Here is a 26,842-nt window from a genome sequence, read left to right on the forward strand (position 1 = left end):
CATTACAAGCGCAGTTGACTGCCAAGGTACTAAGACAGGTAGCCTTGACTTAGGAACTCTTCCTCCACAGTTTATTATTTTATTCCAATGTACTAATTTCCATGGAATAGCTCTTTCTTTTCCCCCACAAAGCCCCACTATGCAACATGTGATAAAATATATATCATACCCTGAACTTCTTCATAGCTCTTCTCACAATTCAAATTATTTAAGTGGGCAATCAGATGTTTAATGTATGCTCCAAGAAGGCAGAGCCCAGACCAACCTTCTTCACCATCACATCCCCAATTCCCAGGATACTGCCAGACACATAGAAGGTGCTTAATAATTCCTTGTTGAATTAAATTGAATTGCCTTTACACTACGCACAGCTTTAGCACTTGATACAAGTCCAATTTGGGATATGTAGCACATAAACAAGTTACAAAACCATCATGAGGGTCCATCACCTCACTAGAGAAAGATCAGCTCATGATTTCCAGGATACTCCCCTGGAAAAGCATATCTTTGCAAATCCTCGTGGGATTTTAGGAAATTTCTGTGGTAATGATTAGACAACCAAATGCCAGATTAAATAAACTCTTGGCTATGCTTTCAAAAATTAGGTATAAAAATGAAGCTGAAAAGGGAGCTGGAGAAAAGATGGTGGTGTGAGAACTATGGGGGAAATCTCCTCACAAAAACACATGTATTTTGAAAATACAGCAAATACAACTATTCCTAAGTGAGTGACCAGAAGTAAGAGTACACCAGCCAGTGTACATCTGGGAGAACTCAACATCTCACAGAAAAGGGTAAAGTAAAAAGCCGCAACCCAGCTGGACACAAGCACTCCCCGGACTCCAGCTCACTGGCAGAAGAGAATCAGAGCGGGGACAGAGTGGAAGCACAAGACTGCTAAATACCCAGCCCTAGAAATCTACCCCGAAAGCATAGACCCACATTGTATGGTGCTCTGGAGATTAGAGAAAACCAAAAGTCAGAGGCTAAGACTGTGAACTGGTTCCCACAACGAGCTGCCCTGGAAAAAAAGAAAAGCAGGTGCTTTAAAAGACTTCTGAAGAGTCAGAAGGCTGCTAAAGGGGCAAGAGTCTAAGAGAAGGAATAGGTGGACAAAATCATCCTGGTATACTCAGCCCAGCAGACTGGGAATTTTCAGAAGCTTCAGGTGCCCTATCCCCCAGTTGGCAACACAGCCCCAAAGACCCTCACTGTGATAAGCAGCCTGCCGCTCCTTATTCCCTGTTAGCACCTGCACGCAAAACCACTGTCCCCACCATTGCTGCAGACCACCTGGAGGACAGCCCCGCCTAGAGCAACTACACAGCTTAATGCAGAGGCTTCTCCCTGCAGTGGCTAACTGGCACAGACAGCAGAGACAGGCACAGCGACCAGAAAGCACAAAAGGGCTTTTTCCTCACTGCAAACACACACGCCACTTGCCAGTGATCCCTACCATCACCCTAGACCATCCCGAGGGCCACCCCACCCACAGCAGCTTAGGGAATTAAACCAGAGGCTGCTCCCTGTGTACAGTTAACTGGAACAGAGAACGGAGACAGGCACAGCGACCAGGAAGCATTAAAGGACTTTTACCTCATGGCAAAAACCCACACCATGTGCCAGTGACCCCCACCATTGCCCTAGGCCATCCTGAGTGGCACCCAACACACAACAGCTAAGGGGATTAACCCAGAGGCCACTCCACGTGTGCAGCAAACCAGCTGAGAAGGCGGAGACATGCACTGCGACCAGGAAACATGAAAGGGCTTTGTCCCAATGGCAGAACCCACACTGCACACATGCAAACCCCACCATTGCCTTAGGCCACCCAGAGGGCCACCCTGCCGATGGCAGCTTAGTGAATTAACTCAGAGGTCGCTCCCTGCACACAATTGACCAGCACAGACAGTAGAGACAGGTACCACAAGCAGGAAGCACGAAAGGGCTTTATCCTCACAGCAGACACCCACACCACTTGACTGCAATACCCGCCATTGCCCAAGGCCACCCCAAAAGCCACACTGCACATAACAGCTCAGGGGATTAACCCAGAGGATACTCCCTGCACACAATTAACCAGCACAGACAGCAAAGACAGGCACTGTGACCAGCAAACAAGAAAGGAATTTGTCCTTCAAACTGACACAAGCACCACTAACTTGCGACCACTCCTATTGCTCCAGGACTATGAAAAGGCAGAAGAACCTTGATCAATCCAAAAATCCCTCAAACACCAGAATGAAAGCTCTCTGAGACTGAAATCACCAATCTTGAAGTAAAAGAATTTAAAATAAAAGTCATAAGCATGCCAATGCAGCTACAGAAAAATATGCAAGAGCCAATGGATGAATTCAGGAAGGACATAACTGAAATGAAACAAAGAATGGAAGCATTTAAAAGCAGATAAGGTAACATAGAGGAGGCAGTGAATGGAATAGAAATGAGATAAGAGGAATAAAGAGAAGCTGAGGCAGAAAAAAGGATCTCTCTGAATGAACAAATATTAAGAGAACTGTGTGACCAATCCAAACAGAAAAATATTCACATTATAGGGGTAACAGAAGAAAAAGAGAGAGAAAAAGGGATAGAAGGTGTCTCTGAGGAGGTAATTGTTGAAAACTTCCCCAATCTGGGAAGAACATAGTCAAGCCATAGAGTTGCACAGATCTCCCAATACAAGGGACCCAAGGAGGCAACAACACAACATATAATAATTAAAATAGCAAAGATCAAGGACAAAGACAGATTATTAAAAGCAGCCAGAGACAGAAAAAAGATAACCTACAAAGGAAAACCCATCAGGCTCTCATCAGACTTCTCACCAGAAACCTTACAGGACAGAAGGGAGTGGCATGATATATTTAAGGCAATGAAAAAGAAGGGCTTTGACACAAGAATACGCTACCCACCAAGATTATCACTTAAATTTGAAGAAAGTATTAAATAATTCCCAGAAGAGCAAAAGTTGAGGGAATTTACCTCCCACAAACAATCCCTACAGTGTATTTTAAAAGAACTGCTCTACACAGAAGTGTGCCTAAGGCTAAATAATTGTCACCAGAGAAAATAAAACCACAGCAAATGAAGTAAACAAACTAAATACTAACAAAATAAAAAATTAAATCAGCGACCCACAAAGGCAATCAAGGGATACATAAAGAGTACAGAATATAGCACCTAACATATAAAGAGTGGAGGAGTAAGAAAATGAAGTGAGAAAAAAGAATTTCCAGATGTGGTTCATAATAGCTTAATAAGTGAGTTAAGGTAGACTGCTAGACAGCAAAGAAGCTACCCTTCAAAATTTCGTGCACATGAATCCAAAGCCTGCAATGGCAATAAGCACATATCTATCGATAACAACCCTAATTGTAAATGGACTTAACTGACTGCACCAATCGAAATACACAGTTACAGAATGGATAAAAAAAGCAAGACCAATCTTTATGCTCCCTACAAGATACTCACTTCAAACCCAAAGACATAAACACACTAAAAGTGAAGGGATGGAAAAAGGTATTTCATGCAATTAATAAGGAGAAAAAAGCAGGTGTTACAGTATTTGTATCAGACAACATAGACTTAAAACAAAAACTAACAAGAGACAAAGAAGGAAGTTACATAATGATAAAGGGGTCAGTCCAACAAGAGGACATAACCATTATAAATATCTATGCACCAAACACAGGAGCACCAACATATATGAAATAAATATTAACAGTTTAAAGGGCGAAATAGAATTCAATGCATTCATTTTAGTAGACTTCAACACAGCACTCACTCCAAAGGACACATCAATCAGAAAGAAAATAACTAAGGAGACAAAGACACTGAATAACACATAACAACAGATGGACCTAACAGAAATCTATAGAACACTCCACCCAAAAGCAGCAGGATACACATTCTTCTCAAGTACACATGGAACATTTTCCAGAATAGACCAACCACTAGGCTTCAAAAAGACCTCCGTAAATTCAAAAAGATTGAAATTCTACCAAGCAACTTCCCAAACCACAAAGGTATAAAACTGGGAATAAATTGTACAAAGAAAACAAAAAGGCTCACAAAAACATGGAGTCTTAACAACATGCTCCTAAATAATCAATGGATCAATGACCAAATTAAAACAGAGATCAAGCAATATATGGAGACAAATGACAACAAAAGCACAAAGCCCCAACTTCTGTGTGACACAGCAAAGGCAGTTTTAAGAGGAAAGTATACAGCACTCCAGCATTTTTAAAGAAGGAAGGACAATCCCAAATGAATAGTCTAAACTTACAATTATTGAAACTGGAAAAAGAAGAACAAATGAGGCCCAAAGTCAGCAGAAGGAGGAATATAATAAAGATCAGAGAAGAAATAAATAAAATTGAGAAGAATAAAACAACAGAAAAATGCAACGAAACCAAGAGCTGGTTCTTTCAGAAAATAAACAAAATAGATAAGCCCCAAGCCAGACTTATTAAAAGAAAAATAGAATCTACACACATCAACAGAATCAGAAATGAGAAAGGAAAAATTATGATGGATAACACAGAAATACAAAGAATTATTAGAGAATACTATGAAAATCTTTATGGTAACAAGTTTGAAAACCTAGACAAAATGGACAACTTCCTAGAAAAATACAATCTTCCAAGACTGACCAAAGAAGAAACAGAAAATATAAACAGACCAATTACCAGCAAAGAAATTGAATCGATAATCAAAAAACTACCCAAGAACAAAACTCCTGGACCAGATGGATTCACCGCTGAATTTTTACAGACATACAGAGAAGACATAATACACATTCTCCTTAAAGTTTTCCAAAAAATAGAACACAAGGGAATACTTTGAAACTCATTCTATGAAGCCAGCAACCCTCTAATAAAAAAAAACAGGCAAACATCCACAAAAAAGAAAATTACAGTCCAATATCCCTGATGAATATAGATGCAAAAATAATCAACAAAATATTACCAAACCAAATTCAAATATACATCAAAAGGATCATACACCATGAGCAAGTGGGATTCATCAAAGGGGTACAAGGCTGTTACAACATTCGAAAATCCATCAACATCATCTACCACATCAACAGAAAGGAGGACAAAAGTCAAGTGATCAACTCCACAAACGCTAAAAAAGCATTAGACAAAATTAAACATCCACTCATGATAAAAACTCTCAACAAAATGGGTATAGAGTGCAAGTACCTCAACATAACAAAGGCCATATATGACAAATCCACAACCAAATCATAATTAACAGCAAAACCTGAAAGCATTTCCTCTAAGATCAGGAACAAGACAGGGATGCCCACTCTCCCTACTGTTATTCAACATAGTACTGGAGGTCCTAGCCACGGCAATTAAACAAAACAAAGAAATACAATGCATCCAGAATGGTAAAGAAGAAGTCAAACTGTCACTATTTGCAGATGACATGATATTGTACATAAAAAACCCTAAAGACTCTGCTCCAAAACTACTAGAACTGATATCGGAAAACAGCAAAGTTGCAGGATGCAAAATTAATACACAGAAATTTGTTGCTTTCCTATACACAAATGATGAACTAGCAGAAAGAGAAATCAGGAAAACAATTACAATCACAATTGCATCAAAAACAATAAAACACCTAGGAATAAACCTAACCAAGGAAGTGAAAGACCTATACCCTGAAAACTACAAGACACTCTTAAGAGAAATTAAATAGAACACTAAAAAATGGAAACTCATCCCATGCTCCTGGCTAGGAAGAATTAATATTGTCAAAATGACCATTCTTCCTAAAGCAATCTACAGATTCAATGCAATCATTCTCAAAATACCAACAACATTCTGCAATGAACGTGAACAAATAGTTCTAAAATTCATATGGGACCACAAAACACTCCAAATAGCCAAAACAATCCTGAGAAGGAAGAACAAAGCAGGGGGGATCTTGCTTTCCAACTTCAAACTCTACTACAGAACCACACTTATCAAGACAATTTGGTACTGGCACAAGAACAGACCCAAAGACAAATGGAATGGAATAGAGAGTCCAGATATTAACCCAAACATATATGGTCAAGTAATATATGATAAAGGAGACATGGACATACAATGGGGAAATGACAGCCTCTTCAACAGCTGCTGTTGGCAAAATTGGACAGCTACATATAAGAGAATAACAGGGGACCATTATCTAACACCATACACAAAAGTAAATTCAAAATGGATCAAAGACCTGAATGTAAGTCATGAAACCATAAAGTCTTCGAAAAAAACAGGCAAAAACATCTCAGACATAAACATGAGCAGCTTCTTCATGAATACATCTCCCCAGACAAGGGAAACAAAAGCAAAAGTGAACAAGTGGGACTATATCGAGCTGAAAAGCTTCTGTACAGCAAAGGAAACCATCAATAGAACAAAAAGGCATCCTACAGTATAGGAGAATATATTCATAAATGACATATTTGATAAAGGATTGACATCCAAAATATATAAAGACCTCATGCACCTCAACAAACAAAAATCAAATAAGCCAGTTAAAAAATGGGCACAGGATCTGAACAGACAATTCCCCAAAGAAGAAATTCAGATGACCAACAGGCACATGAAAAGATGCTCCACATCACTAATCATCAGAGAAATGCAAATTAAACCACAATGAGATATCACCTCACACCAGTAAGGATGGCCACCATCCAAAAGACAAACAACAACAAATGATGGTGAAGGTGTGGAGAAAGGGGAACCCTCCTACACTGCTGGTGGGAATGTAAACTAGTTCAACCATTGTGGAAAGCAGTATGGAGGTTCCTCAAAGAGATCAAAACAGAAATACCATTTGGCCCAGGAATTCCACTTCTAGGAACTTACCCTAAGAATACAGCAACCCAGTTTGAAAAAGACAGATGCACCCCTATGTTTATCGCAGTACTATTTACAATAGCCAAGAAATGGAAGCAACATAAGCGTCCATCAGAAGATGAATGAATAAAGAAGATGTGGTACATATACACAATGGAATATCATTCAGCCATAAGAAGAAAACAAATCCTACGATTTGAAACAAAATAGATGGAGCTAGAGGGTATTATGCTCAGTGAAATAATCCAAGAGGAAAAAGACAAGTATCAAATGATTTCACTCATCTGTGGAGTATTAAAACAAAGAAAAAAACTGAAAGAACAAAACGGCAGCAGACTCACAGAATCCCAGAATGGACTAACAGTTACCAAAGGGAAAGGGACCAGGGAGGATGGGTGGATAAGGGGAAAAAAAGGGACATTACTATTAGCTGGCATAATGTGGGGGAGGGGGGCATGGGGAAGTATTCTACAACACAGAGAAGGCAAGTAGTGATTCTATAGCATCCTACTACACTGATGGACAGTGACTGTAATGGGGTATTTGGGGGGACTTGTTGATGGGGGGAGTCTAGTAAACATAATGTTCCTCATGTAATTGTAGATTAATGATACCAAAAAAGAAAAAGGGAAGGGATGGAAAAAGATATTTCATGCCAACAGGGAGAAAAAAGCAGGTATTGGAGTACTTGTATCAGACAAAATAGACATCAAAACTAAAAGTAACAGGAGACAAAGGACACTACATAATGATAAAGGGGTCAATCCAACAAGAGGACATTACCATTATAAATATCTATGCACCAAACACAGTTGCACCAACATATATGAAACAAATACTAACAGATTAAAGGGGGAAATAGAATGCAATGCATTCATTTTAGGAGACTTCAACACACCATGCACTCCCAAGGACAGATCAACCAGACAGAAAATAAGTAAGGAGACAGAGACATGAACAACACATGAGAACAGATGGACCTAAAAGACATCTATAGAACACTCCACCCAAAAGCAGCAGGATACACATTCCTCTTAAGTGCACATGGAACATTTTCTAGAATAGACTACATACTAGGCCACAAAAAGAGCCTCAGCAATTTCAAAAATATGTAAATTGTACCATCCAACTTCTCAGATCACAAAGGTATGAAACTAAAAATCAATTGTACAGAGAAAACAAAAAGGCTCACAAACACATGTAGGCTTAACAACATGCTCCTAAATAATCAATGGATCAATGATCAAATTAAAACCAAAATCAAGCAAACCAAAATGGAGACAAATGAAAACAACAGCACAACACCCCAACTGCTGTGGGATGCAGCAAATGCAGTTCTAAGGGGAAAGTACATAGCAATCCAGGCCTATTTAAAGAAGGAAAATGAATCCCAAATGAACAGTCTAAATTCACAATTATTGAAACTGGAAAAAGAAGAACAAATGCAGCCCAAAGTCAGTAGAAGGAGGGACATAATAAGGGTCAGAGAAGAAATAAATAAAATTGAGAAGAATAAACCAATAGAAAAACTCAATGAAACCAACAGCTAGTTCTTTGAGAAAATAAGCAAAATCAATAAACCCCTAGCCAGCCTTATCAAGAAAGAGAATCTACACACATAGACAGAATCAGAAATGAGAAAGGAAAAATCACTACAGACACCACAGAAATACAATGAATTATTAGATAACACTATGAAAAATTATATGCTAATAAACTGGATAAACTAGAAGAAATGGACAACTTCCTAGAAAAATACAACCTTCCAAGACTGACCAAGGAAGAAACAGAAAATCTAAACAGACCAATTACCAGCAACGAAATTGAAGTGGTAATCAAAAAACTACCCAAAACAAAACGCCATACCAGACGGCTTCACCACTGAATTTTATCAGACATTTAGAGAAGGCATAATACTCATTCTCCTTAAAGTTTTCCAAAAAATAGAAGAGGAGGGAATACTTCCAAACTTACTCTATGAAACCAGCATCTTTCTAATACCCAACCAGGCAGACACCACAAAAACGGAAAACTACAGACCACTATCCCTAATGAACATAGATGCAAAAATACTCAACAAAATATTAGCAAACCAAATTCAAAAATACATCAAGAAGCCTGGCGGCCTTCCTCAAGCCTGGGCTGCGAGCACCACACGGGCACAGCTTCCCCGCACCCCGCTTCGCACCCCTGGCCAGTGCAGACGCCCTGGGAGCCAGCTGCGCACACCCTGCTCCCCGTGAGGGTGACTGGGGTCCAGAGGAGGCTGCTGCTCACTGGAGAGGGGAGGGTGCGCAGAACGGGGGGCCTGGAGCGGAGGGAGGGAGGGAGGCGGAAGCAGTCTGGGGCAACCCACCTTCCGGGAGCAGGGGCAGCCAGCCTGAGGGCAGGGCGTGGGGGGCAGGCGGTCTCCAACGCCTCTGATCCTAGATGGCTTTTAAAACCGTGAAATGCCGTGAGGTCATCAATGAAGGAGAAAACGTTGTTTAGAGCTTAAGACACACCATTTAGAGGCCTAGATGAGGAAAAAGCAAAGCAGCCAGAGCAGACATGATGAGGGACGGGGAGGGACGCCAGGAGAGCAGGGGCTGCGGAGTCCACCTGGACCGTCCTTCAAGGAGGACATCAGCCGTGTCAGGTACGGCCGATGTGCTAACGAGAGAGAGGAGAGGAGTTACAGGTGACCATGACAGAAGCACTCGGGGTGTACTGGGCACAGAGATCTGGGTGGTGTGTGCATTCGAAGGACATACTGATAAAGCGCTGGTATCCAACATGTATAAAGAACTCCTAAAACTCAAGAATAAGAAAACAACCCAATTTAAAAAATGGGCCAAAGATTTGGACAGACACTGCCCCAAAGAAAATATACAGCAGGCCAATCAACATATGAAAAGATGCTGAACATGTACGTCATTAAGGAAATGCAAATTAAAATGAAACATCCCACTACATACCTATCAGAATTGCCAAAACCCAGAACATTGACAACATAAAATGTTGGTGATGATGTGGAGCGACAGGAGCTCTCTTTCACGGCTGGTGGGAATGCAAATGCTACAGTCACTTTGGAAGATGCTTTGGCAGTTTCTTATGAAACTAAACATATCCTTACTATATAATCCAGTAATTGTGTTTCTTTAGGATTTACCCAAAGGAGGTAAAAACTTAGGTCCACACAAAAACCAGGTATTTACAGCAGCTTCATTTATAACTGCCAAAACTTGGAAGCAACCAAGATGTCATCTTCAGTAGGTGAACAGATAAATGGTGGTACATCCACACAGTGGAATATTATTTAGCACTAGAAAGAAATGAGTATCAAGCTTGGAAATGATATGGAGGAACTTCAAAATGCATTTTACTAACTGAAGGGAGCCAATCTCAAAAAGCTACAGTAATATTCCAACCATATGACAATCTGGAAAAGGCGATGCAATGGAGAGAGTAAAAAGATCAGTGGCTGCCAGGGGCTAGAGGGGTGGGAAGGATAACTGGGCAGAGCACAGAGGATTTTTAGGGAAGTGAAACTACTCTGAATGCCATTATAATGGTGGGTACATGTCCTGACACATTTGTTTAAACCCACAGAATGTACACCACCAAGAGTGAGCCTTGATGTGAACTGTGGGTTCTGGGTAGTAATGATGCTATTGAACTTCAGCAGTTGTAACACACGTACCGTTCCGCCGTGGGATGTTGATAGTAGGTGAGGTTATGTATGTGTTACGGCAAGAGATACATGGGCAATTTGTGCCTCCCACTCAGTTTTGCTATGAACCTAAAACTTCTCTAAAAAAAAATCTACTTGAAAAAAAAGACCAAAAGGATATATTTGGCATATCCATAAATGGAAAACTAACAAGCAATAAAAGGTAGTGAATGACTGATATGCACCACAATATAGATAATTCTCAAAATAATTTTGCTGAGTGAAAGCCAGACACAGAAGAATATACACTAAATGATTCCATTTATATAAAATTCTAGAAAATGCAAATCTATAGTGACAGAAAGCCCCCCAGCACTTGCCCGAAGTCACTGAGTGCCATAGAGACCCAATGGGCTGAAGGAAACTCAGGGTGATGGATATGTTTACTATCTTGATGATTATGTTTCATAGATGTATACATAGATCAAAATGTGTCAGGTTGTGCACTTTCTATTGTGTTAATTAAACCTAAATGAAGCATTGAAAAATAAAGACATCACACACACACAAAAAAAAAAAAAATACATCAAGAAGATCATACACCACGATCAAGTGTGATACATCTCAGGGATGCAAGGATGGTACAACATTCGAAAATCTGTCAACATCATCCACCACATCAACAAAAAGGAGAAAAACCACATGATCATCTCCACAGACACTGAAAAAACAGTCGACAAAATTGAACATCCATTCATGATAAAAACTCTCAACAAAATAGGCATAGATGGCAAGTACCTCAACATAATAAAGGCCATTTATGATAAACCCACAGCCAATATCACACTTTAACAGTGAAAAGCTGAAAGCTTTCCCTCTAAGATAGGGAACAATACGAGGATGCCCACTCTCCTCACTTTTATTCAACATAAGTCAGAATGCCCTAGGCACAGCAATCAGACAACACAAAGAAATAAAAGGCATCCAGATTGGTAAGGAAGAAGTCAAACTGTCACTATTTGCAGATGACATGATACTGTAAATAAAAAACCCTAAAGAATCCACTCCAAAACTGCTAGAACTAATATCTGAATTCAGAAAAGTTGCAGAATACAAAATTAAAACACAGAAATCTGTTGCATTCCTGCATACTAATGACGAACTAGCAGAAAGAGAAATCAGGAAAACAATTCCATTCACAATTTCATTAAAAAGAATAAAATACTTAGGAATAAACCTAACCAAACAAATGAAAGACCTATACCCTGAAAACTACAAGACACTCTTAAGAGAAATTAAAGAGGACAATAATAAATGGAAATTCATCCCATGCTCTTGGGTAAGAAGAATTAATATTGTCAAAATGGCCATCCTATCTAAAGCAATCTACGGATTCAATGCAATCCCTATCAAAATCCCAACAGCATTCTTCAACAAACTGGAACAAATAGTTTTAAAATTCATATGGAACCACCAAAGACCCCAAAGAGCCAAAGAAATCCTGAGAAGGAAGAATAAAGTAGGGGGGATCTTGCTCCCCAACTTCAAGCTTTACTACAAAGCCACAGTAATCAAGACAATTTGGTCCTAGCACAAGAACAGATCCATAGATCCACGGGACAGAATAGAGAGCCCAAATATAAATCCACACATATATGGCCAATTATTATATGATAAAGGAGCCATAGATATATAATGGGGAAATGATACCCTCTTCAACAGCTAGTGTTGGCAAAACTGGACAGCTACATGTAAGAGAAGGAAACTGGATTACTGTCTTACTCCATACACAAAAGTAAACTTGAAATGGATCAAAGACCTGAATGTAAGTCATAAAACCATAAAACTCTTAGAAAAAAAACATAGGCAATAATGTTTTGGACATAAACATGAGTGACTTCTTCATGAACATATCTCCCCGGGCAAGGGAAACAAAAGCAAAAATGAACAAGTGGGACTACATCAAGCTAAAAAGCTTCTGTACAGCAAAGGACACCTTCAGTAGAACAACAAGGCATCCTATAGTATGGGAGAATATATTCATAAATGACATCCGATATGGGGTTGACATCCAAAATTTATAGAGTTCACGTGCCTCAACAACCTAAAAGCAAATAACTCGATTAAAAAATGGGAAGAGGATCTGAACAGAGACTTCTCCAAAGAAGAAATTCAGATGGCCAATAGGCACATGAAAAGATGCTCCATATCGCTTATCATCAGAGAAATGCAAATTAAAACCACAATGAGATATCACCTCACACCAGTTAGGATGGCCAACCTCCAAAAGATAAACAACAACAAATGCTGGCAAGGATGTGGAGAAAGGGGAAACCTCCTACACTGCTGGTAGGAATGTAAATTAGTTCAATCATTGTGGAACACAGTATGGAGGTTCCTCAAAAAGCTCAAAATAGAAATACCATTTGACCCAGGAATTCTACTCTTAGGAATTTATCCTAAGAAAACAGAATCACAGATTCAAAAAGACATATGCACCCCAACGTTTATCACAGCACTATTTACAATAACCAAGATATAGAAGCAATCTAAGCATCCATCAGTAGATGTATAGATAAAGAAGATGTGGTACATATTCACAATGGAATATTATTCAGCCATAAGAAGAAAACAAATCCTACCATTTGCAACAGCATGGATGGAGCTAGAAGGTATTATGCTCTGTGAAATAAGCCAGGCATAGAAAGACAAGTACTAAATGATTTCACTCATCTGTGGAGTATAACAACAAAGCAAAAATGGAAGGAACAAAACAGCAGCAGACTCACAGAACCCAAGAATGCTCTAACAGTTACCAAAGGGAAAGGGACTACGGAGGGTGGGTGGGAAGGCAGGGACAAGGGAATAAAGGGGCATTATAATTAGCAGCCATAATGTAGGGCGAGTGTACGGGGAAGGAAGTATAGCACAGAGAAGACAAGTAGTGACTCTATAGCATCTTACTATGCTGATGGACAATGATTGTAATGGGGTATGTAGTGGGGACTTGATAATGGGGGGAATCTAGTAACCACAATGTTGCTCATGTGAAACCTGAGTATAAGATTGTATATCAATGATACCTTAATTTAAAAAAATGAAGCTGAAAAGTAATTTTTATTCATCACACTTAACTCTAGTTCACATACTTTTCTTAACAGGCAGGTCAAGCCATAATCTTCCCTAACCCACCATCTCTTTAAAAAAAAAACAGCCTCTTAGAAATGACCACACTGAAATGCTGGCTTAGTTCACTTTTCTACCCTAGTACCACAGCACTCCCAGTCCAGCTACACTGGAATCTGTTTGTCCGTGGATATTCAATGAATATAGCGGTATCACCTCCACCAAATTCCATTTGACACTGCTTCACATCTACTAACATCACTACCATATGACTTACTCATTACATTGATCTGAGTTACTCTGGACAATATCTAAAAGAACTCAAGTGCTCCTAGACACTGACTAAACATCACTGGGATAATGGCAGAATATATGCTATCTGAAAATCTGTATTATAGTACCAACTCCTCCCTGCACACAATGGCATTACACCAACTCCAAGGGGATTAAAAACTTTGCTCTCTCTCACTGTCTACAGAAATGTTGATAAAGTTAAGACACATCTCGAGCTATTAAGGACAGATCTGAAGGGCATCAGGTTGACATCTCTCAAGGAGCATTCACTGAGAGGATTTCAGGTAGATTAGTACAATTCAAGTCATCTACTCATGCTGGACATACCACTTGGATTTTCCCTTTCCCTACTCTCACAAAGTAAGATGAACTGGCTCTAAAGTTTATGACAGAATCAATTTAGGTTGCTTGACTATTTGAGTAAGACAGTGGCAGCCTGGAAAATAAAATGGCAGCCCAGAAAACAGAGAATGATAAACCAGGAAGAATCCTAAATCCTCACTGACCAAACTTCTATTTTTACAAATGGTAAAATTCAGGTTCACAAAACTAAAAATTTACTCAACCTCGTAGAGCCAGCTAGTGGCAGTGTTGAAATTAGCATCCCGGTTCTCTTTGTGCCAAGCTGAAGATGGCTCCAATAAGTACATTCAATATCAAATATGCCTCAAGAATGGAACCATCCATCCTTCCAAGAAAGCACTTACTTACCAGGTAATTCTGCCCCAGCTGTCTAAGCAAGTGCTGAACAGGCACTAAATGTAAATAAGGCCATCTTAATGTGAGTATCTAAAATTTTTGTCTTTTGGAGTATAAAATATAATAAAGTGTTTTTTTTTCAAATTTAAGACTAGATTACAAAAGCTACACAAATTACATTATTTCTACTTTATCAAGTTTATGTACATTTTTAGTACAGAATGCATCTTTTATATTCTTTTAAAACATAAGTTTCCATTAGTCCAAGACACTGTATGTACGTATGGTTGTGAATGTATATGTGTAGGCTTTTTTTCTGACATCCACTTTATATATACAAATGTACATACATATAAAGTATATTATCCTTGTTTTTTAAGGGCTCTTTGAGAATTTTGTTTAAATCTCTGTTTAAGTACTGTCACATACACTAAAATAATGCAAAAATTTGTGTAGGTATAAAATAACATCTTATAATTGGGTTAGTCATTCCTTTCCCAAATGATTTAATTATAATATGCAGTGCAAAATAAAAAGTCATGGAATGTTAGAGGTGAATGAATATAGATTTTTATAGATCCCCTATGCATCCTTGCTTATATAATGCTGCAGACTTGGGGCCCCAGAAGAATGACTTACCAAGACAATAACTCCCATTAGTAGCAGAAACAGAACCATACCCAGGTATCTAAATGTCATGTCTAGGGTTTTTTCCCATTATACTGCCATTTTGTCTGCATATCTTTTACCTCTCAATGAACTCTATTAAGTGGTGACACACCCCGAAGTCTGGCCTATGAGTTCCTGAGGATCAACATCTCAAATACCCCATCTTTAAGATGCTGCCAAGAGTTTACTCTTGTTCAGGCCACAATAGGACAAACCATCAAATGGTCAAACACAATCAAGTGACTGACAGGAACTTGAGTCAATTTTTATATTCTGACTAAAGTGGGCAGACAACATGTGCCAGGAAAGCAGAGTCCAAGGGGCAAATCAGAAGAGCTGCACAACAAGTACCAGCTGGTAGCAGCTATCTTTAGACTGCCACTCCTAGGCCTTTCTCTCTGCTCTTGGTTGGCAGCATCTGTCTTAAGAAAGTCCCCACACTGGACGCAGACACAGTATTTTGGCAGTAAATCCATTCAAACAAAGTTATAACCATAGAGTTTATCAGGGACTTTGACTTTATTTTTCACAATTGTCTTTCAGCCAAGAAGAGAAGAAATTAATTATCACTCCACCTAATCATTATTTGCCATTCTTCTGAGTATATACTTTGGCACAAACTGTCAGTTTGCCTGCACTCTTGTTGGGAATGTTTATTATTCTTTCTCTTACTCCAAGCCTTCTGCCAACTACCAAAAATAAAAACTGTGCACACAGTGGGGAAAGGGAGGAGGATCCCACAGCTGTCAGCTATGACCACTGAGAAAGGCAAGCTAAGCAAAGGCTCCCACCTGGAGCCCCATAATTTGCTCTCTGGGGGCTGGAATCCTTGTGCCAGAGATAAGGCAGATCTGTGTTCCACTCTCAAGCATAATTCAGAGGCGTGTGAAGCCATCCAATAATTCTGAGCTTAGACTGACCTTGCCCAAACCATAGCTCAATATCTTAAAGGAAAAAATCACTGGAGCAAAGGTACTTTCTTTAGAAAATAACTTGCCACAGGCAATTTTTTGCTGCCCCCACACTTATCTGTAGTAACCAGAGGCCAGAACAAAACCTTTAGTGAAGATGCTTAATTCCCAATTCTTTAGGAAATGGTGGGGCAGTTCCTCGGTTAGCTTGGATATCCCCTTGTCCCAGACATGGGTGCTAAACATATCTGACAGTACCAGCAGATTGTCCCTTTGGAACAACAACCTGCAGAGTAAGGATAATTGCAGAGCAAGAGCATCACTTGCACAGCTACAGATCCTGTCTTACAAGGTCAAGGCCACTAAAGGGAAAGGCCTAAAGTTCTAGCTGTAGCCACCACTTTCCAACCCACTTCCACTTCCAAAGAGTCCAGAAACCCATTCGCCTGAGACATCTGGGCTGGGAGTCACCCTGAATCCTCCTCTCCCCCTGAGTGTGGAAGAGCTTAAAGGCCAGAGCCACCAGCTAAGGGAAACAGCTCATGGAAGCCTTCCACTTACTTCTCATTGTGCTAATAAGAGCGTTGCCATCTTTGATCACGTCTTTGATGAATTTATTGGTCCTCTCCAGCTCCTGCTCATAACACTTGAGCCTCTCTCGGAAATCAGGGCTATCCAAGTAGCAGTCGCTGAACTCCAGCGGTGGATGTCCCATGGTTCTGATGGCAGGGGCTGGAAGGACAGAGGAAAGACACAAAGACCAAGAGCATCAGTGGCACAGAACAGGAAGTATATGGGATGGAATGAGGACGGGACCCGCTTAGGAAGCTTGTAGCCTCCCTCCCTTAGGAGAACAGGTAACTACCTGTTTGGAGGAGATTCCTGCGGAGAGATGTCTGGTCTGTACCAGAAACGGGCGGCCGAAAGATCACTTCAGGTAACAGGGAGCGCCGATTAAGGCAGTCGGATCCCAGCGAGGTGCAGCCTAGCAAGCAGCATGGCCCCTAGGCATCGCCTCCCCTGACAGGAAGCAGAAAACGCAACCCGGCTTGCCTCCGGAGCCCGACCGGATCCTTTATGAGCAATTGCAAACGTGACACTTAGGCCAGCCCAGGGTGTAGGCGGGGGGTGAGCGCCGGGGTGGGAGTCGCCTCTCCTTCCTCCTTGCTCCTGAGCTGGCTGAAGATTTCCTTCGCCAAAGTCGGCGGGCAACCCAGATTGCAAGGTCCCCTCCCCCTTCTCAAAGTCAGCGCCGCCGCCCGGCCCCAGAGAAGCCCTGTACCGAAACGAGGGCTCAGGCTCCGTTTTCAGTCGTCTTCCTCGCCCCCTAGGGTTTCGTTACCCGAATCCTCTGACTCGCAAGAGTTCCTCCTAGTTCAAGGGAACTGGCCTGCTGTCCCGTTAGGCGCGGAAGAGGTTAAACCAGGGCGGCCACGAAATTTAGCCTTCCTCCACAGACACGCAAGCGGGAGTGACGAAGGCTACAGCTCGACGCACAATAGCTGCGGTAGCTCCGCGCTTCTCTGCGGAAACCCGGGAGCATTCAGTGCCCTAGGGCTCCAGCTGGAAAGCGTGGCGGCCTGGGAGATGTAGTCTTCCCGTTTCACGCCCCATGACTCCTCCCTGCAATCTCCCCACTGCTGGCCGAGCGGCCGTTCTCCCCAAAGGCATTCCCAGCCCGCTCCAGGCTCCCTCGCCGGGCCCACCCCAGAGGGCAGGTGCGCCACGCACGCTGGAGGCTACGTGGAAAGTATCCGAAACTGGAACAGGAACACGGGAGGAATTGACTTCTGGGAGCCATCTCTCATTTCCCATTTTTTGGCTCGATTGTTCTTTTTCCTTCCTCCCTTTCTCACCTCCCTCTGACCCACCAATTTCTTTTCTTCTGCTCTTTCCCATAGGCCTTCCCCCTGAAGAACTGACTCCCACCCTAGAATCGCTGTTACTATGCTCACAAGCCAATGCCAAAGAAAGGGAGGCCATAATTAAGAGTTCGCTTTTTCCTGCATAGGACCCCAACGGGTGGTTTTTGTCACCCAACTCATTGCATAGGTTGTTGATTTAAGCACGTGATTTTCCTTGTGTAAGTGGAAAACCTAAGATGTTATAACTTGTCTTGCAGCTCACCCAAGAGGCTTCTTGTCCTTATCTGTTGTCAGAAAATGGGGCTGCTCTTACAGGGCTGTCTTGGGATTGAGTGGCTAGTGTTAGGCAGGAAAATAGATATGAGCGGGGTGGAAAGAGAATAAGGCCAGTAAAGTCCACTAGAAGGTAGTCAAAGAGTAGACCAGTTAAAAATATAAAGCTCAGAAGGCCAGGAGCAACGTGACCTAGAATGTTGAATACTCTCCAGATAAAGAAAAGTATCTCAGCATAGCCTATATTTTCACTGTGTCAGTTAGAAGATATCATTGTAAGATTTACTTTACACCTAATAAAAGGCCCAACTTATTCAGGAAGAATTCTATCTTAAAGCTAAGATTGCATTTTAACCAAACACTCAGTGGCTCAGCCCACCTTGGAGGCAGGGCAGTTTTGACTGATATGCTTCCAGACAGAAGCTGATATCCTGAAAAGGAATCAAAGCAAAATATTTCTTGTGTTAAGTTTAAAAAAGGAAAAACTTAATGTCTTAACAAAGATGAACATTTTGGAACAATTTGCCCAATCTGCTCCTGGCCCTTTGTCACATTCCTGAAAATCTTCAACCGCCTATAAAACCCTAGACCCTAAACCCTTAAGGGCACCTCTTCTTTGAGGTAGCCCACACTCCCCTTTCTCTGAGTGTGCACCTTTTTGCTTTAAATAAACTTCTCACTGCTCAACTTCTAAACTTTTCTCTCTGTGCTTTTCCAGTGGTGTCTTTGTTACTTTTCTTTGTCATTCTAATTCTCCAAATTTAAGCTCAAACCTTCACTCCCTCTGTCCTATTTCAGATAAGTAAGGAGGGGCTGCTGAGAGCTCAGATCTGGGCTTGCAAATTACCATTGCCTGGGTTCCCCAGACAGAACTGCAGCTTATGGTCATGCTCTAAAGAGCATGCCTGAAAGTCTCCTTTCTTTGTCTCTAGGAAGTTTGCAGAACATAATCTCACTCCATTCAGTGCTCTGCAGCTCCCCCAAATCCTGAGGTATTAGAGACTCAGTTCCCACACCCTGCAGATCTAAGCAGACACTGGACACCAGGTGACACTGGCTTAAGGAGTTAGTAGGGGATGTGCCCCATGCTGAGTAGCAGTTCAATGAACCTCTTTTGCTATTCTAATTTGTCATTCCCTGACACTCTCACTTTAATAAACCCTTCCTCACCTTGTACTCTGACTTCCCTGTGTCTCTGAATGGACCTCTCCTCCTAACACTAGGGGCTGGAAAATTGTGTGTACATGAGCAAAAAGATCCATTTTGATTTGGAGAAGTGTTTAGATTACACTGCCCTGTAAAGAAAGCCAAGAAAAGCCAGAACTGAAGGAGGCTTTTAATAGAGTCCTAATGGCTAATCCACCATATTAGTGCCTCATTGCTGCTGTAACAAATTACCACAAACTTGTGTACTTACAGCATCACAAATTTATCTTGCAGTTTGAGAAGTCAGAAATCAGAAATGGACCTCACTGGGCCAAATCAAGATGTCAGAAGGGCTGTGCTCTGAGGAGGAACACATCCCTTGGAGGGGAAAATTCATTTCCTTTCCTTTTCTAGCTTCTAGAAGCTGTCCACATACTTTGACTCTTAACCCCTTTCCTCCAAAGCCAGCAGTGGCTGATAGTCTCCTACTTCATTACTCTAACATGGACTCCCTGCCTCCCTTTTTCATTTACAAGGACCCACCAAATAACCCGGGATAATCTCCCCATGTCAAGATCAATAACATCTGCAAAGTCCCTTTTGCCATATAAGGTAGCATATTCACAGGTTCCAGGAATTGAGAAAGGGACATCTTTGGAGGGATGATCTCCTACCTTCCACACAACCTATAACCCTATAACACACCTCACTAATCCTCAAAACAAAACAATCCTATAAGGTTAATATTATTATATCCATATAAATATAAGATAGCTGAATTAGGAGAGGTTAAGTGACTTGCCCAAGGACACACAACTAGTTAAGTGGCAGTGCTTGAACCTGAGCCTAGCCCGGCTGGTTCTAAAGTGGTACTATATTGCAGTATGGTTTCCAATGAGGAAACAGCCTCTGAAAATTAACAAGTAGCCACATCACAGGGAAAGATTTTATTTCCTACTTTTTTACCTTTATATTTTTATTTTTAGTTTATCTTTATTTCCTACTCTTTTTATCTTTATGAGAAATGTCCATAATGGGCTTTAAAAGCACCAACATGGGTACTAAGGGAAGGTGCCCAATATGGTCTTTCATTCTAGCACAGTTCCCTATTGCATTCATTCACTAATTCAGTATGCTTTTACTGAACACCAGCTACATGCCTTGACTTATAGAGCCAACTCTCATATTTTTATCACTATGGACATTACCATTGCCATTATTGATGTTAGGTATAATCATGCTTATCTAACTTCCTATACCAAAGTTTATTTTTACAGTCATCTGTGTTATCCCTCATCTAGACAATAAAACTGAAATGCAACAGAAAACAAATGTCCTGGGCCAAAAACCAAAGAACAAAGAGGATTAGAATTCGAACTCAGTCCTTCACATAATAGCTGTATTAATGGAGCATTATCGTAGATGCTTTGCACATGTTATACCTAACCCTCATATATAGGATTGCGGTCTTCAAATTTTTATTCACATAACCCATAAAAGAATTTTGAGATGCTATGTACTCCCTCACACATTTTTAGGTTGACATCTAGATTTTCTCAGTTTTGAAATTTTTCATTGAATTCTAAATACCAGGACAATTTGATACCCACCACCAAACATTAAACACAAAAGTGTAAACTTTTCTTTAACCATCAGAAAATTTACAATGTTCCTTTTTTCTCCCTGAAATCAAATATCCATTGCATTTTCCTCATAGAATTATATTCTCATAATATATCTTTAAACTTGAAAGTCCTCTCTTGATCACCATAATGAATATCTCTGCACAAATATATGTCTAGAAATGGAAATTGAATTATTTTTATCTCCTTGTGTGCATAAGGCTCCAAATATAAAAAGTCTTCTGGTCATAATTACAATTACTATACATACACAATATATAAAAATTACATGAAGATATTATACATTATGCTGATTATTATTAAACATAAAACATAAAAGTTTATTGGAAATACATGTCTTAGTGAGGTGGATGGGGAGTGGTAGGTTATAAGGCCTTGACTTAGAGAAGATTCTTGGACATCAGTATTTGAAATTGTTACTTTGTTTAAGCCCCAGGGATTTTTGCACCCTGGGTCAAAGTACGGCAGTAATATTCATGACCTTTGAAAGGTATGCTTTCCTTTGGAGACACTGGGAAAAGGAATTGGAAGGCCAACAGGAAGTGAGTTCTCAGGCAAATAGTTGGTTAGGAAATAGCACTAAAGGAAGTTGAGGATTTGGAAATTGGTTCCCTTTCAGCTTTATTCATCATTACTAAGACTTTGAAGGATACAAGACGCCCTTCTGTAGGTGAATGTATAAATAAACTGTGGTACATCCAGACAATGGAATATCATTCAGCACTAAAATGAAATGAGCTATCACAACAGGAAAAGACGGGGTGGGTAGATCTTAAATGCACATATTACTAAGGAGAAGAAGCTAGTCTGAAAAGTCTACATTCTGTATGATGCAACTATATGATATTCTAGAAAAGGTAAAACTATGGAACAGTAAAAAAGATCAGTAGCTGACAGTGGGTAGCAGGGGAGACATGAATAGGTGGAGTACAAGGGGATTTTTATGGCAGTGAAAATACTCTGTATAACACTATAATGGTGAATACATATCATTATACACTTGTTCAAACCCATAGAATGTACACCATTCTAATATAAACTATGGATTTGGGTGATCATGATACATCAATGTAGGTTTATCAGCTGTAACAACTGTACCAATCTGACAGGGGAAATGGATAATGACAGAGGCTATGCATGTGGGAGGGGTAGGAGTATATGGGAAATCTCTGTACTTCCCTCTCAATTTTTATGTGACCCTAAAACTGCCCCAAAATTATTTTTTTTAAATGTTGGGGTAGACAAATTCCATTTTCCTTGTTTCATGTATGTCAAGGTAACACTACCTCCACAGTCTTAATACAGAACAGTATCTCTTTCCTAAATAATTACTCTTTCAGCTGTGATGCTGTGGAAAGAACACTGAGCTTGGAGCAATACAGGTAATACAGAGCCTAAATTGAATCTAGTTCTGTCCCTTAAAAACTCTGCAATCTTGAGCAAGTCATGTAAACTTTTCTTGGAATGAGATCTTCTTCACACATTTTTCTAAGTATTAACTATAGGTAATGTATGTGGAAGGACCTAGTTTATAACTCCTCAATATATGTTGGTTGAACCCAATGCTTTTTCATTGCTCTTACTCTGTTGGACAGCACCAGAGGCCGAGAAGAGTCAGATTGCTCCCCATTTTATTCCTAGACAAATATTAGTATTTATGTAACAACACAACTTGATTCCTGCATTATCATCATAGGAAAATGAAAAGCCACGCTGAGAGGAATTTACATTTTAACTCAAGTAGAAACTCTAGCCTGATTTGTGGTCTGGTTAATACGCTATCTCAACTTTCAGGACACTCACAGGGGCTGCAGCCAAGACTCCCTTTCAGCAATGAAGAACCAGACCTGAATCCTGGAGTTAATCATTTTAGTGGATTACTCCAAGGTGGAGCTGCAGGACCCCTGACACTGTTCAGCTCCAGGATAGTAGCTTATCAGCTTGAGTTGTCTGTCTGTCCTTCCTGGTGGAATCGTAACTTTTAACCTAATGAAGCAGATGAGCCACCTATAAATTTCAAATTGCTTTCACAACTTGAAAGATATAAAGAGGGAAGTAAAGAAACCAGATGTTATGGATATTTAGGAAAGGCAATGTACCTGCCCAAGAAAATTTTAAAATGATATGAGAGACTAGAAAAAAAGTAATTTTTCAAATGACTTATTTTAGGCTTCAGTAATTCATAAGATATGTTTAAATAGAGCTTTATCCTAAAGATATAAAATAATATTTCATAACCCTCCGTGCTTCTTCTAAAGAATCTAAAAAAAAGAATCTTCAAGGTATTTCTCTTAAAATGTTACAATCCTTCTTTCACAAAAAGGTAGAGAAGACATAGAATTAACTGGCCTATATCAGTAAAAAGAAGAGAAATTGCAAGGGAAGTAGTTGTGAGAAGTTTACAGAGAGGGAGCAGCATAGATTGATGACTTCTCTTATGCCAAGTACGTTACATAAACAATCTCATTTACTTTGCACGATGAGGAAGGTTCTATTGTCACTTTCATTTTACAGATGAGACAAATGAAATTCAGAGAAATTAAGCTCTTTGGCCAAGGTGACCCAGAATATAAATGATGTATCAGAGACGTAAATCCAGGTATGAATGTGAAGCCATTTTTGCCATTGCATTACAATGCCTTCCAGTCTGATATACGAATATCTAATCTCCATTCCTTCCAGCTTATGTGACTGAATATACTTTGTATTATACTATGGAAAAAATAGTTCAGGGTTATTTGTTGGTAATTTCAGCAAAATGAAATTAAATTGTCTCAGGTGTAGTATTAACAAATGCTTTATGTTGAACTTCTCTGATGAGCTAGTAGACAAATCTGGCTCCCAGGCTACACATATGCCCAACCGTCTAGGATTTCAAGATTTGCACTGCATGGAACATAAGACAAAGTGCATGTCAGCTCCCCAGCCCCACCACACAGCTTGGCTTGTCCCTAGTTCTATCCTAACCCAAATTCTGTACTACTGTTGGCACCATTCCCAGCCCAAGTCATGGCTCTGGCCCATTCTCTGCTTTGACTGGATTTGGTCTAGTTTCTTTCCTAAGCCCAAGCCAAGATTTCAGTAGCTATAAGTGGCAAATGGTTGAAGGAAGGTAATATCCTTTTCCATAATGATACATACATCCAGCTCTCCACTTACCCCCCAACCATTCAAGTCTTCCCTTATGATGTTTATTTGTGATAAAAGCCATCAATTTTACAACTTTAAAAATACAATCTATTTTAATCTATGTGTTTAACTATCCACAAAAATTATTTATGCATAGGATTCACTGTTGTTGTACTTTCGTATCAGGAGGACCACACTAAAAGTACCTATTGGTAAGGACCTGGGGGATTTTCTCTTTGTAGCAATTTTCTGTATTGATTTCAATTTCCAGTTAGCTTGAACTCAAAAACAAATCCAAACAGAGCCTATTTCCATTCTAAGATACTTTGTAATGCTGATGAAGTTGTGGCTACTTACTTTTAAACTCCCAGAAAAAGACCAACACCCACTATTCCAGTACAGCCTGCTGAGCTACACCATTTTCTAGCATCTTAGAAGGTAATATGATGTACTGAGGGACCAGAAACTTCCCAACAGTTCCTAAAGGCTCCTACTAAATAGTGAAACTTCAATCATAATGTTCTACTAATGATTCTTGAACTTTGTTTTGCATAAGAATTACTTAGGGTGCTTGTTAAAAATGTAGATTTTCCTGGGCCTCTCTCCCAGAGAGTCTGATGGTATGATATGGATTCAGGTATGGGCTGAGGCCACATAACACAGACTGAGGCTCGGAAATAATAAGGAATCAGAAAAATGGGGGAAGGGGAGACTTAGGTGACTTGCTTCAGGAATACTAATTTTAAACAAGTATCACATATGATTCTGATAGAGGGGATCCACAAACCAGTCATCCAGTCTCATGCATTGATATGGGGTTTTATCTATAAAAAACTGGTTGAGACATGAAAGTTCTCATACAATAACGATTTTGATTAATAACATGAATGTAAATTTCCACTCCTCATTTTAGCAACAGTTAGGCCTTCTGGCTTCCATATCAGTTCATCTTACTTCTGATTCTAAGCTAACAATTATGTGATTAAATAACTGTGGCATTTGTGTAACATTTTTTTTCAGAGGGCATCACTCATATTTATTGATCAAATTTTTGTTAACAACAATAAAATTCTGTATAGGGGGGTCAATGCTCAATGCACAATCATTAATCCATCTCAAGCCTAATTCTCGTCAGTCTCCAATCTTCTGAAGCATAACGAACAAGTTCTTACATGGTGAACGAATTCTTACATAGTGAATAAATTCTTACATGGTGAACAGTACAAGGGCATTCATCACAGAAACTTTCGGTTTTGATCACGCATTATGAATTATAAACAATCAGGTCAAATATGAATATTCGTTTGATTTTTATACTTGATTTATATGTGGATCCCACATATCTCCCTTTATTATTATTATTATTTTTATTTTTAATAAAATGCGGAAGTGGTAGGTAGATGCAAGATAAAGGTAGAAAACATAGTTTAGTGCTGAAAGAGGGCAAATATAGCTGATCAGGTGAGTGCCTATGGACTAAGTATTAATCCAAGCTAGACAAGGACAGCAAAACATCCACGGATGCAGAAGATTTCTCTCAAAACAGGGGGAGTGAGGTTCTGAGCCTCACCTCTGTTGATCCCCAATTTCTCACCTGATGGCCCCCCTGCGACTGTGCCTGTCTTAGGTTGTTCCTCCCTTGAGAAATCTTACACGTCTCTGGCTAACCAACCGTCTTCTGGGGCCATACAGGGAAATGTAAAGTTGGTAAGTGAGAGAGAAGCAATATTCTTTGAAAAGGTTAGCTTTTCACTTCTTTGCAGATTTATGCCCAGTGGCTTCTATGTCCAGCATTTGTCTTGAGGTATCTTTACCACTTGGAAGAATTATGATATTCGGTAATTTTCTATATGAGGCATGAATTCTACTAAAGGGCTGTAATTAGGAAGGAAGAAGAAAAGCTATAGAAGTAGCAGATGGAAAAAAACATGGAAAGAATGATTATTTCTTTGACATATCTTCTTGTAGAGTACCTTAAGCATGTATAGGTTTTAAACTACTAACTAACTTGCGCTCACATATTAACATAATAGGAATATGGTGACATAAACAAAGCAAATCTATAATTACCATCCATCTCCTGTGAAGCCAAGAAAACCATTTAGGCACCCTAGGCATTTGTGAAAATTTGTCTATGATATGATGGATATTGTCCAACTGTACTTGAACAGTCTGAGAGAAATCAGACAAATTAAAGCAACCCATTTCTGGGATCTGTTCACATCCCATATGTTCTTTTAACCGTGGATAGTCTATAGTCATAAGATTTTGGAGTGCTACAACTTGCACCCCTCCCAACTCCTGGTTGAGTTCCAACAGTACAGATCCACTCAAATTCGTTGTCTCACTGTATGCACATGCCAGCCTAGACATCTCCCTCTTCATTCCAATGGCAAGTCCAGGAAACGGTGGGGTGGATGCAGCCACAACCGCAGCATCGTCCGGATCCCTGTGGAGGCGTTTTGATGATCATCCCCCTGGCACAAGTCCTCCAGAGAGTGCTGATGCCGGAAGCTCCTCCTCATATCGTATCTTAGTTCATTTTCTGGGTAGCCAAGCTAGGCCTTGATCTTCTGCATAG

The 26,842-nt window shown here is 40.1% G+C and overlaps 1 protein-coding gene across 16 annotated transcripts in view; it reads right to left on the bottom strand.

Moving 5' to 3' along the window:
* OPHN1 (oligophrenin 1) overlaps positions 1-17,782 on the bottom strand; it is a 665,513-nt gene extending 647,731 nt beyond the window's left edge. For 6 of the 16 annotated variants that reach the window (XR_005061052.2, XM_037017099.2, XM_073227842.1 and 3 more), the window contains exons 1-2: positions 17,071-17,781; positions 16,767-16,937 (exon numbers count right to left, since the gene is read on the bottom strand). Coding sequence is in view for 13 of the 16 variants with exons in the window: in XM_037017099.2 (XP_036872994.1) it covers positions 16,767-16,920 (154 nt within the window). In the remaining 3 variants the exon portion in view is untranslated. Of the gene's footprint in view, positions 1-16,766; positions 16,938-17,070 lie in introns of those variants that run through there. The other 10 variants (XR_005061051.2, XM_037017090.2, XM_037017088.2 and 7 more) reach the window with 5 other exon arrangements.
* Between the last annotated feature and the right edge of the window lie 9,060 nt (positions 17,783-26,842).

This window comes from Manis javanica, chromosome X (genome assembly GCF_040802235.1).
Source record: "Manis javanica isolate MJ-LG chromosome X, MJ_LKY, whole genome shotgun sequence".
NCBI classification, from domain to species: domain Eukaryota; kingdom Metazoa; phylum Chordata; class Mammalia; order Pholidota; family Manidae; genus Manis; species Manis javanica.